Raw genomic sequence first — 16,778 nt, 5'->3', positions numbered from 1 at the left:
AAACTGTGTCAAAGCCATTTTTGTCAAATCTTGCTCCAAATGGATAAAAATTTGTCAGAGGGCTCTAATTTATCATTTTTAATCATTTTATAACTCAAAACTGCCAAAAAATTGAAACTGAAAAAAAAATTTTTCTTTGACATAGTTTTGTTTTAAAAACTAAATCAAGAGCAAAAAAACTGTGTCAAAAACTGTGTCAAAGCCATTTTTGTCAAATCTTGCTCCAAATGGATAAAAATTTATCAGAGGGCTCTAATTTATCATTTTTAATCATTTTACAACTCAAAACTGCCAAAAAATTTAAACTGAAAAAAAAATTTCTTTGACATAGTTTTGTTTTGAAAACTGCCCTGCTAATTTTTTTATTTGACAAAATTTAAAAAAAAATTAGCAAAAAAATAAATAAATTTCTCTCAAAATATATTTTTAAAGTCGTTTATGATCTTACATAATAGTAAGTGCTATCATAGTTAACAATCACTTATCTGTTATCTTTTTGCTAAAAATAAATAAACAAAAAAAAACTCAGGAATATTCCATCAAAAAATCTAACCAAACAAATCTTATCAACCGTCAATTATAATTATTTAAAAACACTGAGCGAAATTAATTGACTCTCAGCAATAAACAACTTTATCAACAATTATGAGAAAAACCAAAAATATCAATTTTCCACGTCTCGCGCCAACTCAACAAAAAATCTTATGAGAATCGTGATGCATAAACGTGGCGCGACGTGGAAAATTGATATTTTTGGCTTTTCTGAAGCAATGGTAGGTTTGCGGGCATATTTTCTTGGTGAAAAATGATCTATTTCTAGTGAAAAAAAAAAATTTCAAAAAATTTCACCTCAACTTCGCGTCTTACGTACGTCGTCGTGCCCGTATTTGTTTTGTATTGTTATTCGTATCAATAGAAACCGTTTTTTATTCAAAACATCTGATATCGTGCATTATCTACCTCTATAAAAGGCACGCCGCAACTCGTTCGAAGCTCAGTTATTTCTCAGTTTTTGTCTCAAATTGTCATTAAAACGTCAAAAAAATGGTGAAAGTCGAGCAAGTCACAGCTGTTGAACCTTCAACTCTGCTCGAAGGTCCTCACTGGTACGCTCCGAACCAAAGTTTGTACTTTTGTGACATTCCAGAGTGCCTAATTTTTCGCTATGATTATAAGGCGAACAAATGTTACAAGGCCAAAATCGAAGGCGAACTAAACACAAAAATTGGCTTTATTGTTCCCGTTGAAGGCAAAACGAATCATTTTGTAGTCGGTTTGGCACTGAGATTAGCTGTCATCTCGTGGGATGGAGTCTCTCCGATGGCAAAAGTCGTCAAAGTTTTGACCGAAGTCGATCAAGATGTGAAAGTTACGCGTTTTAACGACGGCAAAGTCGACCCGCGTGGCAGAATTTTCGGCGGAACGATGTTATCTGAGGAGCACGGCGACATTTTTACCGCTCGCAAAGGAACTTTTTACCGTTACGACCACAAATCCGGGAAATGTGCCGCTTTAAAGTCCAAAATCTGCATCTCGAATGGCCTGACGTGGGATGAAACGCGAAAAATCTTCTACTACATCGACACGGGCGACAAAGACATCAAAGAGTACGATTACAATCCAGCGACGGGCGAAATCAGCAACGAACGAGTTTTAATGAATTTCCTACCAGCTGAACTCGGACCCGATGGCATGACAATCGATACGGAAGGAAACCTCTATATGGCTTGTTTTAACGCTGGAAAAGTCCTGAAAATTAATCCGAACACGAAAAAAATCGTGCAAGAAATTCCGATCCCAGGTGCCACACAAATTACGTCAGTGGCATTCGGAGGACCGAATTTGGATGAACTTTTTGTGACAACAGCGCAATTTGATGGGAGACCAGCACCCGCAGGAGGACTGTTCAAAGTTACCGGCTTGGGCGTGAAAGGCACAAAAATGTTTGACGCAAAATTAGATTAAAATTGATGATGATGATGATGACGATAAAAGAGTCTCGTCATTCAATAATTTCCTATGTTTTTTTTTCGATTTTACGAAAGTCATCTCACTTGAACGTTCCCTCATAGTTTTGCGATATCGACGCATGATTTAACAATTATTTCAAATTGATTTTGTGATAATTTCTTTTCTTCCAAATTTTGGAAATGAACCGAATGAGAACAACAAAAAATACAAAAAAAAATAAAATGTCCACAAATTATGTGCTTGAGGCATGTCGCGTGCTGCATTTTATCTCAAATGTGTCAATATAAATTTTTATCTTTGTTGAGATAAAATTATCGCTGGAGGTACTTTTCGTGTCTTGCTTGGTTGACGTTCGGTCATTTGTTTGATTAAAAAATTGCGTACACAAAGATGTTTATGGGACATGAGAAAATACATAAAACTTAATTGTTATGTGGAGACGCCTCGTTTTTTTCTCTTATTGTTGTCGTTTTTACCGCATTTCGAAGAAAAAATGTGGTTTCGTGCTGAAAATTTGGTCCTTTTATTTTGTCTGTTACAAGTATTCTAATTTTTTTTTTTTGGCATTTAATTTTTTTTTATTAATGAGGAGTAAGAAATTGTGAATTGAGGAGTACCAAATTGTGAAAATGTCGTATTTTGAACCTTGAGGAGTATAAAATTGTTAAAGTATTTAAAAAAAAATAAAGTGAGGAGTACATGAATTAGAAATATTAGTTTAAGGCTAAACTCAAGAGAATTTTCTGCATCATGATAAAGAACTTATGACTTAGTTATGAACTTAATGGAAAATTTTTAAAGCATTTTTTTTTTAAATAAGGCCGCTCCAATTTTTTTTCGAACTTTTTGTCCCAAAAACTTTTTTTCAAAATGGGGGGGGGGGCAAAATAAAAAAAAATTGAAATACTTTTTCAAAATTTATCTTAAACAAGCTTTTTTTCGTGAAATCATACAATATGACAAAAATTTTTGATCAATAATGAATATTTTAGAGTTTTTATGGTATTTGCATTGAAATTTGATAATTTAAAATAATCTCAAAATTGTGAAATTCATAAAAATAAAAAAATTTTATGTTCTTTTTACAATTTTCAGCAAATCAAAAAATACCTTGAAAGAAAAATTTTTCGAGCCATGAGGAGTATGAAACTGTGAAGTAAAAAGCATCAAAGTTATTAAAGGAGTACAAAAATGTGTAAAATATGATAATTTCGATTAAAAACAAAGCTTTTGTGTATCTTTTAGTGAAATTGTGAAATATATAAGAATATGTGAGACTTGAAGAATAGTAAAATGTGAAGTGAGGAGTATACAAATGTGAAACAGTATTATAGAAGGAGCTCTGATAAATAAAAAGCATCATTCTTCTAATTTAATCTTAAACAAGTTTTTTTCGAGTCAAAAATGTGTAAAATATGATAATTTCGACTAAAAACAAAGCTTGTGTGTATCTTTTGGTATAATTGTGAAATATATAAGAATATCAGAGGAGTAACAAAATGAGAATTTTGCAAAAAAAAAATTTAAGAACATCAAAAAGCGATAATGTTGCTCATTCTATTAACAAAAAAGCCTAATCTCGTTTTTTTTCACGTGACTAAATGCCCTCTAAATAAAGTCATAAATTGACTATTTGGCCGCCCGCTAAAAGTCAATTACATTCTGTCTTTCTCAATAAAAGTTTTATTGCCTCCAGTAGCAGCCAAGAATATCATCAGCACCGAAAAAAAAACGACAAAGCGAAGAAAAAAAGAGCGACTTAACCGACACATTACCATATTATTACAACTGGCTCGATGGCATCGCATCCCATTTCTTGGCAAATTGCCACCAATAAAGAAAAAATTTCTTTTATCACATACCAAAGAAATGAGTTGCGAGGGAAAAAAGACACGAACGAAAAAAAAGAGGAATTGTCAGTAGCTAGAAAATGTTTCTTCTTGCTCTTGGCCTTGATTCAGTGTCATATACTATTTTTTTTATTTCTCATGTACGTTTGTGCGTGGAGCGTAAAATTTTGTTCCATGAAGAAAAAAATTTACTTGCAACTTTTTTTTTTTGTTACAACTCGTAACGACAAACGCACCAGATTAGAGCGAAATAAAATAAAAAGTGCTGACAAAACGAAATGCTGCCAACTATTTGTTTGATAAATTGTACGTTATTGGCTCACACATTCGAAAGTGACTCACAAAGAGAACAAAGGAACATAAAATATGTCATAAATTTTCGTTACAAAAGAGAATTATTTTTAAAGTAAAATTGGATTTAAAATTGGAATCCAATAATTTTTTTTGTACGAAAAATAAAGTTTAAATCTGATAAAAGCTAATTTTAGTAAAAATGTAAAAAAAAGATACTCACTTTTTTCGTTAGATTTATTTTCAGCTTAAATTAATCCTTTGATTGAATTTCGAAGAATTTTCTTGTTTTTTTATTAACTTTCAATTTTTTTTATGTTCAACTTTTTTAACACCTCACTTTTCTTGTTGTACTTTCTTTGCAAGTACTTTCAACTCAATCAGTTTTCTTTCTCCAGAATTGAATGTATTTTTATGTAAATTGAGTTTTATTGCTAGAATTTTATGCAATTTTTTTTCAAGTGAGATAAAGAAATTTCTTTGATTTTAACAAGTTGTCAGACAAATTTTATTTTATTCTATTTCATTTTTTTTGTAAGAAAGAGTTTTTTATACGTCTGAAAGAGGTCAAAAAATAAATAAATCAATTTTGTGGAATTGAATTGGTAAATATGTGAGAAATAGGAGTCAATAAATAAATCTAAGAAAAAAAATTAAAATAAAAAAAATTTGAAGCTGTTAGTTTAGTAAAATAATTAAAAAGTAATTAATTATTAAATATTTATTAAATTAAAAATTAATTAATTTATTTCTTAAGCAATTATTAAGAATTGTTCATTAATTATTTTTTTTTAATTTAAAAATTTTCAATATTTTTTAATTAATTTTTTCATTAAAATTATTTATTATATTTTTTTATTTAATTTATTTTTTGTGTAAAAAATTTTAAATATTAATTTTATTAAATTAATTATTTTTTAAATATTGATATTTTTTAAATTAAAAAAAAATTAAAATTAATTTTTTTCTTTTATTTTTTATTCAAAAACTAAAATAAAATCTAATAAAGTTTAAAATTAAAAATATTAAAATTATTTATTATATTTTTAGGTATTTAATTTATTTTTTGTAAAAAAATTTAAATTTTAAAATTTTAAATTTAATTTTATTTAAATAAATATTTTTTTTTAAATAATTTTTAGTAATTATTTTTTTTTTAATCTTTAGAAAAAATTTTATTTTTTATATTTCATCAAACAAGAACTTTTATAAGAAGATTAAAGACTTCAACAGAATTCATTAAACATCAACAATTCATCCATTTCTCAGAAACTTTCAAACAAAATATCAAATATTTCCTCTTGACTTATTTTTTCGTGACAATTTAACAACATCTCTCATCATTTTACGTCACCACCCAATCCGAATGACAGAAAATCTCTATGAAAACAACTCTTTCGTTACTTTCATCAATCAACATCCACTCTCAACATGAATGTCATAATCCCTCAATGAACCATGACATTTATCCGTAAAACTCTATTTCCACGCAGAATTTCGCTTTGGGCGGAAAAGAGCAGCCGAAAAATCGTAAATAAAAACTATTCATAAATAGAGCACGAAATTTGTCAATCTTTCGGATAAAGATGATGGTTTTTACTTGCTGATGATACGGATGAAATTGAATTGCCTGAAGAGATAAAATCTGATTTGATCGCGTTGTAAAATAAATATTTTTTGTGCATTTCCTGTTGCACTGAAAAAAAAATCGTAAAAAAAATTAAATAAAATTTATTCGTCTCACGATAAAAAAAAATTAACTTCGTTAACTTTGATTATTAATTTTTTTTTTTTCGAAAACTGGTTGCTTTCAAATAAATTCAACCAAAAAAAAAAAAAGAACATTACTCAAGAGAATTCCTCAAAACGTTATTTAATTCTCTTATCTGCCCCCCTTTAAAAGTTCATGTTTTTCCGATATGATTGTTACACACCGACAAAAACCACGTTTCCCTTTCAATAGATTTTGCCTTTTGTAAAAGTTTTTTTTTCCACATTTATTTACAACGGAAATTCAAGCAGATCGATGACTAGACAATTTTTCGTCTAATCCACGTTTTTATTCGTACTTCCTTTATTTTTTTTTCTTTTTTTTTGCACGGAACCACTTGAGAGACTTCTAACAACTTGTAGCCGTGCGTTTGACAAAAAACAAGAAAAATATGGGGAAGGAAGAGCATGCCATGAATATTCACGTTTTTTGTGCCTTTATTTCTTGTGCGGTGGTGTTTGCTGGAGAGATACTTGTTATGCTAAATTTCTTGCGGAAGAACGTAACTTATGGAAGATTTTATCAGAGTTTTTTTTGTCTTTACCAGTGAACTTGAGCTTGTATTTACATTTTCCTTCTTTTTACAATAAAATAATAATAATAATAATTCAAATGTAAATTCTTCTCTGTTTGTCGATTGCAAAAAAGGGAAGGAGCAAAAATCTTTTTTAACCTTTCTTTTGTTTTTTTTTTTGTGTATTTTGATAAAAAAAAAATGCGGAAATGAGCTCAAAGATTTGTTTTGTAACTCATTGAATTTTGAGATGGACTTTTTGATCTAAAACTGCAATTTTAATCATGAGGAGTATGAAATTGTAAAATGAGGAGTAACTAAATGTAAAATTACAGTAATTGATGTTAAAACTCCACAAACATTGCTCTGCGTCTCATTTTCGTTTTATGAGGAGCTTAAAAATGAGCTGAGGAGTATAAAAAAATGAACCGAGGAGTAAGAAAATGTGAAGTTTCTGTATTCGAATTAAAAACTTATTAAAATCTTCCAAAAATATCAGAATTTAGTTGAAAATATCTGAACTTAGTGAATTTTTAAATTAATTAAATTTTTAAAACTCTCAAAAATAAAAAATATTAATTTTTTTTTATTTATGAGGAGTTCTAAATTGTGAAGTGACGAGTTTTAAATTCTATAGTGAATATCATTTTAAAAAATTCTATTCATCAAGCTTAAAGAAGTCATGTTTTTTAATGATGAGGAGTACAAAATTGTTAGATGAGGAGTAAGAATATGTGAAATTTCAAATTTTGAATTTTAAACACTTTAAAAAAAATTAAAAAAATTTTATTAAACCAAATAAATCTTAAACCTATGAATTTTTTGAAAATGACGAATTTATTGAATTATGAGGAGTAAAAAATTGTGAAAAAATAATACAAAAGGTGTTATGAGGAGTATAAATATGTGAATTAATAATTTTTTACGCCAAACTCATCTAAAAAAAACTTAAATGACTCAAGAATGGACTTCTAAGAATTTTGAAAGGTTGAAAAAGTAAAAAAAAAAATCATGAGGAGTAAGAAAATGTAAAAAAAATTAGATGAAAATGCGATTAAGTCAATCTTTCCATCCAAGACGATTACTATTCAACATTTCTTTGTTTTATTTTCGTCGTCATCGTTTATCTGCTCTACACTCTTCGTTTCAAGAGTTATTCTTAAAATTTCCGTTGTTTTTTTTTTTCGTAAATTTTTCCTTTTAAACTTAAATCAAACACACTTGTTAGTTAAAGCCGTAGTGCGTACAAAAACATTTGCAAGTAAAAAATATGAAAATAAGACAAAAAGTTTTTCTGTGTAGCCGACTTTCAGACAAAACGAGGGAATGACATATGTTAATTGTGTGATTTCTTCGCAAAGTAAAAAAAAAATGAGTGAGAAGAAAGAAAGAAAATTTAAATAAAAATCCCTTAATAGCATTTTTTTTCTCTCTCTCAAATTTAAACAAAATAAAATAAAAGAATGAATTTCTGTCACTTTTTAATGGAAATTTTAATAAAACATAAGAGAACGATGGACGTCGAGGCGAGATAAAAATAGTAAATGGTCTGTCAAATGATGAAGCAGGTCTGTGGGAGAAAAGTAACTATTTTATATGCAAATCGAGGCAAATATGAAAAGCTGAAGGAGAAACATGTGTTTTACTTGTGCACGTGCAAAAATGCAGACAGTCAGCAAAAAATGTGACAAAAAAGGTAAACGACAATTATTTGTTCTTCTTTTTTTTCAACACTTTTTTACGTGAGACGATGACGCTATAGTTAAAGTAAATGTCTAATAAAATGTCTGTCATGTCAGGAAAAGTCAAGGAGATGAAATTTGTTTTACTTTAAAAATATTTCCTGACATGATCGTGTGTGGTTAAATTTTTCTTCGTTCTGTTTTCGAAATAAAATGTTTTTTTTTTTACTTTTTTTTCGAAAAAAAAATTCAGCAGTATTTCCGTTTATTTCCATTTCGTGAATTCAAACAAAAAAAAAATATGTTCGCATCTCGTGAAATTGCATCCGCGCTAGATTTATGTCTGAATGAATAATGAATGAGCAAATAACAGAAAAATAACCCAGAAATCCGCAAATAAATTACGGAATTAAATAGACTTTTTTGCATTAAATTTTTTTCCCAAATATTTTACTAGTGTCGAATAAAATTGGAGTGAAAATCTGAATTAAATACGGATTAAAACATAACATTTTATTTTTTTTTTCGTTTGTTTTGTTGCCAATTCGGCATGTTTTAGTCGAGTGTGTGTAATATAAATTGAAAGTGTTTGATAACATAATGAGGATTTCTTTCAATTGAGCAACGACGATGAGAGAGAAAAAAAAAACGATAAGGGATGGCGATGAATAAAAATGAAAATAAATTGGGAAAATGGACAGAAACGTGATTTTCGTTGGAAATTGTTCGGCGTTTGTTTGAGAACTAGGATTATCAGGGCTTAATTGAGATTTTAGTAGACTTGAAAATGAGAAAAAAATGTTTGAAGATGGGAAACAAGAGAAAAATTGGTAATTCGGATGTTGAAAAATTTGTTGGGATGAAAAAAAATGTTGATTTAAGTTTTTTAAAGGATTTAGATTTTTTTCTTTTGTAAAAATTTTAACTTATGATATCGACAAATTAATATAAATTCAGTTTTGATGAAATTTAATGAAGAATTTTCATATATTTTTTCTTTTAATTTAAATTATATGACAGATTTTTTTTTATTTTTAATCATTTTAACATTTGAGTTTAATAATTATAAAAAAAAAATAAATAATTAAATTTAAAAAAAAATAATATTTTACTTTTCATTATTTTAAAAATAATAAATTTTTTAAAAATAAATATTTAAAATTGATTTTTACCATTATAAATTATAAAAAAAAATAATAATAATAATTTTTTTAATTAATATGAAAATGAATAAAATATTTTCAACTATTTTTCTTTTAATTTAAATAATTTGAGAATTTTTTTTTTCAAAAAATTTCATTTTAATATTTAAGTTTAATAATTATCAAAAAATAAATATAAAAATAATATTTCACTTTTATTATTTTAAAAATATTAAATAAAATTTTTAAAAATAAATATCTATAAATTTTTATAATTTTTTATAATATACCTAAAAATAACGAGACGGGAAATTGATTTTTGTCATTATTAAACACAAAGAAAAAATAAAAATATTTTTAATTAAAATTAAAATGAATAAAAAAAATTTTCAAATTTTTTATTAAATAAATCAATTAAAAACCCCGGGCGAAAAGGATAAATCGCACAACTGACATTTTTGACAAAATTGAGTTAAGAATGAGAAAATATGCCTTAATACGAGTATTTTAGGATACGTTAAAATATTTTCAAAAATTTGAGTTTTATTTCAATAGAAAGAATAGACGAAAAGGATAAATCGCACAAATGGTAATAAGTCAAATATAAAAATGTCTCCAAATCGTTTTTTGTTCATGTTTTTGTGTTGTTCATGCCTTATTATTGCATAAAAAGTCCATTTGAACCAAAAAATTTGCAAAAATCTTGAAATTGGAAGAGTTGAAAAATTTCATTTTTATATGAAATTTTGTGCATTTGTGCGATTTAAAAAAATAAAAAAAATTTTTTGTACAATTGTTTTTATTAATTTACTTTTGTAAGTTTAAAAAAAAACAGCTCAAATAAAAAACTTTAAATCGATTTTTCTCAGTTTGTTAAAAATGTTAGTTGTGCGATTTATCCTTTTCGCCCGGGAAACGAAAAAGGTTTAATGAAAAATTTCTTAATTTTTTTTTTAACTCAAAATCCGTTAACCAAAAAGAAATTTTAAAAAAAATATTTTTGTCTTTTAATTCATTTATAAATTAAAAAATAAAAATAGTTTTAATTTTTTTTATTTATTTAAAACCAAAAGAATAAATATTTAACTTTATTTAATTTTTTTAAATAAATCTGTCAAGAAAAAATTAATTAAAACATTTTAATTCAATTTTATTTTTTTTTAACTCTAAATAAATATTAAAATCAAAATTTTTCTCTAAAACTACAAAAACTACTCCCCATCGTCATCTCTCAAAGCCATGTTCCATCAAAAAAAAACATGAAAAAGTCCTTCAACAAGTTTTCAAACGCAAATGACACAACATCAATCATAAAATCCATAAATTTTTAACCTTTTATGAAAAATCAATCAATCGTGTGTAAAAAAAAATCGAAAAAAAAAATAATGTTTATAAACATTCGCCTTGACTCATTTTCTCACAAAAAATTTTACCCTAGAAACGGAAAATTCCAGACAAATTTCCTCATACATGCCCTTGAAATTTTATCACATAACTCAATTTTTAATTTTGTAAAAAATGTCACACTTGTAATTTATGACATTTTTTTTAAACACGAGTTTTAAAATGAACCGATCTCACCTTTTTCGTGTTTTTTCTTTAATTTATTTTTTTTTTACTTTTTATTTTTGACAAGTTTTACACATGTATCAAAAAATTATAATAATTTTTCCATCTTGTTAATTTTATGAGGACCTTTTCCTTGTCTATCTTGTTTACTTTTTTTTTCTTGTGTCTCTTCTTTGACACGCGTTAAAAAATTAAATTTGTGTTAACAAGGAAAAGTTTTCAAAAAAACGTCTCATTATTCACTTTTTTGTTGTTTTTCGTTCACTTTTTTGACATGCCAGCGATCAACACGAATTATTGGTTTAATAGCAACTCAGTTGCTTCTGCTGGAGCACTTATCACTTCTCGTATATTTTTATTTTATTATATTTATTATCATTAGTAGCAACACATTTTTTATCCACTCGCTATTTTTTTTCGGTATTTTTCTCTCACTTCAGTCGTATCGGGATAACAGAGGAGAAAGATCACAAGCCATTAAACGATATTTCTATAAGATAAATCATGTGCTTATCTCGCGCTTATCGTTTTGAATTGTGTGAACGAAAGAATTTTTTTCGCTAAAAAGACGTCTAGCACGTTGCTCGGTCGAAGGATAACTGAAAACATTAGTAGCAATATTTCTGTGCCAAAGTAGCTACGGAACGAAGCGAAAATGAAATTGAACCGTGTATAGCGTTCGCTGTACGGGAAACTGATAGACAGAGCAAAAATAGGACAAAATAAAAATATCTTTTTAAATTAACTTTGTCTACAGCTTTTTGAGGGAGACACGAATTTAATTGGACCAAAAATTGCTTTTGAATTTAAAAAAAAATAAAAATTAAAATTCGCCTGGCGTCTCCACGCGGATTTTCCACAGGCAATTAGTTTTGATCATTGCTCAAGTTAACGCAATTATTTGCCGTATTGTGTCATGAGGACGATATCGTGCTAATTTCATACAATTAATGAAAAGGAGAGGAGGAGGAGTGTTAACACTTTCTCATGAAATAAATGCCGTGATGACGACGACGGTCGAGTGTATCGAATGCGGTAAAGTTTTTTTTGTGTGTTCGGAGAGTTGCAGAAAAACGAGAGGAAAAAGTTTGTAGAGCAGTTGATACGTGTGTTGAATTAGTTTAACTGGCTTGCTTTACCTGATTGCACGCATTACGTTTTTAAAGTCCTTTTTGTTATGGTGAAAATTGACGTTTTCTGTTTTTTTTTCTTACCGCATTTCGCAGAAAAAATGTGGTTTTATGCAGAAAATTATGTTTAATATTGACGAAGATTTCATGAAATTTACTTAAATGTTGATTAGAATAAAAATTTGAATTTTTAATTTTCATCCCAGTTTACATTTGTTTGGCTCATTCGATATTTTTTGACCCAATGCACATTTTACAGTTTTTACAGTCTAAATTTTACTTCAGTTTCATATGAAAATATGAATAAATTTAAATAATTTTATAAATTTTATATAATAAAACTGAAAAGGCATGTGAAATGTGCATTGGGTCCAAAATGTAAAATATGTATTGGTAAAAAAAATAAAAATGTTCACTGGGATAAAAATTTAAAATAATCATATAGAGTTTCTTTCTATGGGTACTGGGGTCAGAATTCTTAATTTTTATTTTAAATTTAAATTTTTCCCCAATGCACATTTAATTATGTCCCAATGCATATTTTATATTTTTGACCCAATGAGAATTCTTTTCGAATTAAACTTCTGTGATATTTCATAAATTTAAAGCAAAAATTTAGAATTTGCATTGGGACAAAATGAGTAAAATGTGAACTGGGATAAAAATTAAGAATGCTCAATGGGGTAAAATCTTAAAAAAAAATTAATTAGAATTTAATTGAATTCAATCATACGAGATATTCTTTATGAATTATTGGGACAAAAGAAAAATATGATCAAAATAAAAATTTTAAAAATTTTCACTGGGTTCACTTCGTAATTTAAAAGTTTAAAATACTTTAATATCGTTAGTTTTTTTTAAATAATTTTTTTTTATTAATTAATTCAAAGTTTTTTCTCTAATTGAATTCTCTATTAATTTATTTTGAATAAATAAAAAATTAAAAAATAAACCCTGACGTGATGAACACAAGATGTCATCTGCACTTAATTACAGGTGCGAGACAAAAAAAAACTTTTTCCCTTTAAATGTCTTTCAAAATCCTATTTTTGGCACAAAACCATCGCAAATTGTCTCGCATGCTGTTGCGCCTTCCTGAACTCGAGTGAGTGTGCGACAACACGACACGACATGTTCAGTGTGCCAAAATATCAGACAAAAGCTGTAGTCAACAGTCATATCTGGCGTGCATGCAACAACAAAAGAGACGAACGAGCACTGTACAAGTTGATTAAAACTTTGGCTGCAGCAGAAATTGCATTTTGTCGAATCACAATCTGCCGATAGGGAGACCGAAAATTGCTCAATGAACGACGTTGATGGCTCAAAATGAAGTTGTGAGGTGAATGTCAGGCATAAGTTCGCCATATATGAGAGGTTTGCATCTCATAAAATAATTTTTTAAAGTGTATGCGTGTGCGTTTTTGTTTGAGTTGGTTGGTTTGCTTGGTCAGAAATTTTCCTTATTTACCGTTTTATTTAGTTTTCTGGAGTGTGTCGGAGTGAATAATGAATGGAGTGACGATAAAATCATGAAAAATTGTGGTTGCAATGAAAATTTATGGAAAAATTGCGTAGTAAAGGCGATGTTTGTGTGAGGCGTGCAAATTTGTGGGTTTTATGAGGTGTAGAGCATGTGTTTGCCTCAGGCTTTATGGAAATGTAGGGAAAATTATTGTAAAAAATTTCTAGAATTTTATGAAATTATCATGCTTGCGGCTAGAAATTATCTCTTTTGATGATCTAACTAAAAAAATAAATAAAATAAATTAAGAAAGGGTGAAACATTAATTTTAAACATAAATTAAAGTTCTTATTATTAAACATATTTTCAAATTATATTTCATTTTACAAAAAAATATTTTTTTTTATTTTATTTTATTTTATTTTATTTTATTTTATTTTATTTTATTTTATTTTATTTTATTTTATTTTATTTTATTTTATTTTATTTTATTTTATTTTATTTTATTTTATTTTATTTTATTTTATTTTATTTTATTTTATTTTATTTTATTTTATTTTATTTTATTTTATTTTATTTTATTTTATTTTATTTTATTTTATTTTATTTTATTTTATTTTATTTTATTTTATTTTATTTTATTTTATTTTATTTTATTTTATTTTATTTTATTTTATTTTATTTTATTTTATTTTATTTTATTTTATTTTATTTTATTTTATTTTATTTTATTTTATTTTATTTTATTTTATTTTATTTTATTTTATTTTATTTTATTTTATTTTATTTTATTTTATTTTATTTTATTTTATTTTATTTTATTTTATTTTATTTTATTTTATTTTATTTTATTTTATTTTATTTTATTTTATTTTATTTTATTTTATTTTATTTTATTTTATTAGGTATTTTTAATAAAATTAAAATTTAAATTTAATTAAAAAATTTAAATTTAATATTTAAATTTTTTTATTTTTATTTTATTTTATTTTATTTAATTTTTTTAATATTTTATTTTATTTTATTTTATTTTTAAATTTTTTGATTTTTATTTTAATTATAAATAAAAAAAAATATTAAATTTTCTCAAAAATTTTCCATTCTCTCAAAAAAAAAATCCCGAAAGACACGTGTCTCGATCACCAATCTCCCTAAAATTTCATAATCCAACAAGAGAAGCGAAAAAAAAATAAATCTAAAATGTGTCACAGGAAATGTCAATGATTATTATTACAACCAACTGCCGCACTTTTTTTTATTTCCTTCATCAAGCTACCTTTTTATTTCTGCAAAACCCTTTTTCTCCTCATATTTCTCAGCTTCGGCGTCCTCTTGTTACGTGCGTTATCAAGATTGATTCATTACTTTTTTTTTTCATCTTCCTCACATGACCTTTTCTGATTTCCACATTTTTCTCATAAAAACGAACAAAACGTGATGGACAATAAAAAAAATATTTATTTGAATATTTTATTGCCACTTATCCGGCTGCTGCTCATTATGCCTTTTGTTGTCATCACTTTTTCTCTGTTGTTGTGCTAAAAAAACGGGAACATTCATCAGGATAACTTTTAAAATGATTCGTATTCACATTTTAGCAAAAAATAAAATAAATAAATTATTTTCGTTTTGCCTACTGCATCAAAAAGTCGTTTTTTTTCCTCTCCCGTGTAACTCGGATGCATTTAAAAATATCTCAACATGTGGCGTTAATGGTTTCAGAACAATGTCTCTGTTGAGCTGCGCCTGCTGCAAAGTTTATCCTTTTGGTAGTTGTACGGCTGCTGCTTGTTGAAAAAAAAAATAAAATAAAAATAAATAAAATAAAAGACTTGTGAACCAGGAATTTTTCAATTTACAATAGAAGTACGCACACACACTCACATGGCATTGCATTGTAATAAATCACCTGAGGTAATGTTCTATTTTTATGTAACTGAGATCCGCACTGTTGAATGCAGTTGCATTGGAAAACTATCACTTTTCACATCGAAACATGTGCAGTGTTTGTGGGTTTTGTATTTTTTAAAACGCATTTTTAAAAAAATGAAGTTCACGTGTTTGATGAAAAAGTTGAGAAATTTCTATAAATTTCGAAAAATTAAAAATTAAAAAAAAACGAATATTGGAAATTTTTGAAAAAAATAATAATTAATTTAATATGTAGGTACTTAAAAAATATTGAGAAATTATTTTTTTTATTATTAAATTCTAAAAAAATAAATAAATAAAAATAAAATAATTAATTAAAATAAAAAAAAATTAGAAATAATTTTTAAAAAAATCAAATTTGGAGAAAAATATAAAAAATTAAAATTTATTAAATTCTTTAAAAATATTATTTTAAAAAATAATAACCATTAAAATAAAAAAAAAAATAATATTATTTAATAGATAAATAAATGAATAAAAATTTAGAAAAAAAATTAAGAAAATTATTAAGTCGTGAAAATATTTAAATTAATATAAAATGTGTTAAGAATTAGGTAAATTTTGAAAAATCTTAAATTAAAATTTCACAAAAAGTTTTAAGTGAAAAATTCTGAAAGTAGTAGTTTTGAAATTTTAACGAATTAAAAATTTTATTTTTTTTTTTTAATTAAAAAAAATAAATTAATTAAATAAAATTGAAAAATTTCTAAAAAATTTAAAAATTTATAAAAATCCAATATTTATAAAATTATTTATTTTTTAATTTTTTTAAAAAAAAAATTAAATTTATTTCTTTAAGACGTCTTAAAATAAAATAAAAATTATAAAAAAATAAATTAATAAATTTAGTAAAATTTTAATTTTTTTACAAAAATATTAAACTTAAATAAAATTTAAAAAAAAATTAAAACCACACAAAAAATGCACTTCAAATAAATTCATATTCAAAATACGCCAAAGTTCTTCATCCCACTCGAAAAAAAAATATTTTTATTGATGTTGTGTTTATAAATACATACGTCTCTTATCCACATGTGCAACACATAAAGTAAGGCAATAATAAATAAAACCATTTATCACTCATGGAATTGATGGAATTGATCAAGGGTTTCATGTTTCTTCTTTGCCAACGAGCGGTTGACGTGTGGGAGGTTAAGCCGATATCTCAGTTCGTCTCGTCCAATAAAAAAAAAGAAAATTACTCGAACCAACAAATTCTCCTTAATTAATCAATTCCTTAATCAGATCAGATAAGTGTGGCATTTCAACTCTTGAGCACGTCGGTCGACACACCAGCAGGACAACAAATAAAAATGTCAGTAACCGGAAAATTGAAAATACTCTTTCCTTTCCTGTTTCGTGTCTCTTCTTCTTCATCTTTAAGCCAAATAGCGAGAGAGTAGACGAAGGAATAAATTGTATGAAGATTTATGAGCTTTTTATGTGTTCGTCCGGTCAAGA

General features: G+C 26.1%; 1 protein-coding gene across 1 annotated transcript; it reads left to right on the top strand.

Annotated features, from left to right (window-relative positions):
* Window positions 1-1,013: 1,013 nt before the first annotated feature.
* LOC134829999 (regucalcin-like) lies at window positions 1,014-2,013 on the top strand. The gene has a single exon (XM_063843328.1). It carries the CDS (start codon window positions 1,045-1,047, stop codon window positions 1,963-1,965), a length of 921 nt encoding a protein of 306 aa, XP_063699398.1. The 5' UTR covers window positions 1,014-1,044; the 3' UTR covers window positions 1,966-2,013.
* Window positions 2,014-16,778: the final 14,765 nt, after the last annotated feature.

The sequence above is a fragment of the Culicoides brevitarsis genome, chromosome 2 (genome assembly GCF_036172545.1).
Source record: "Culicoides brevitarsis isolate CSIRO-B50_1 chromosome 2, AGI_CSIRO_Cbre_v1, whole genome shotgun sequence".
NCBI lineage: Eukaryota > Metazoa > Arthropoda > Insecta > Diptera > Ceratopogonidae > Culicoides > Culicoides brevitarsis.
This window is presented reverse-complemented; position numbering and strand designations above follow the sequence as displayed.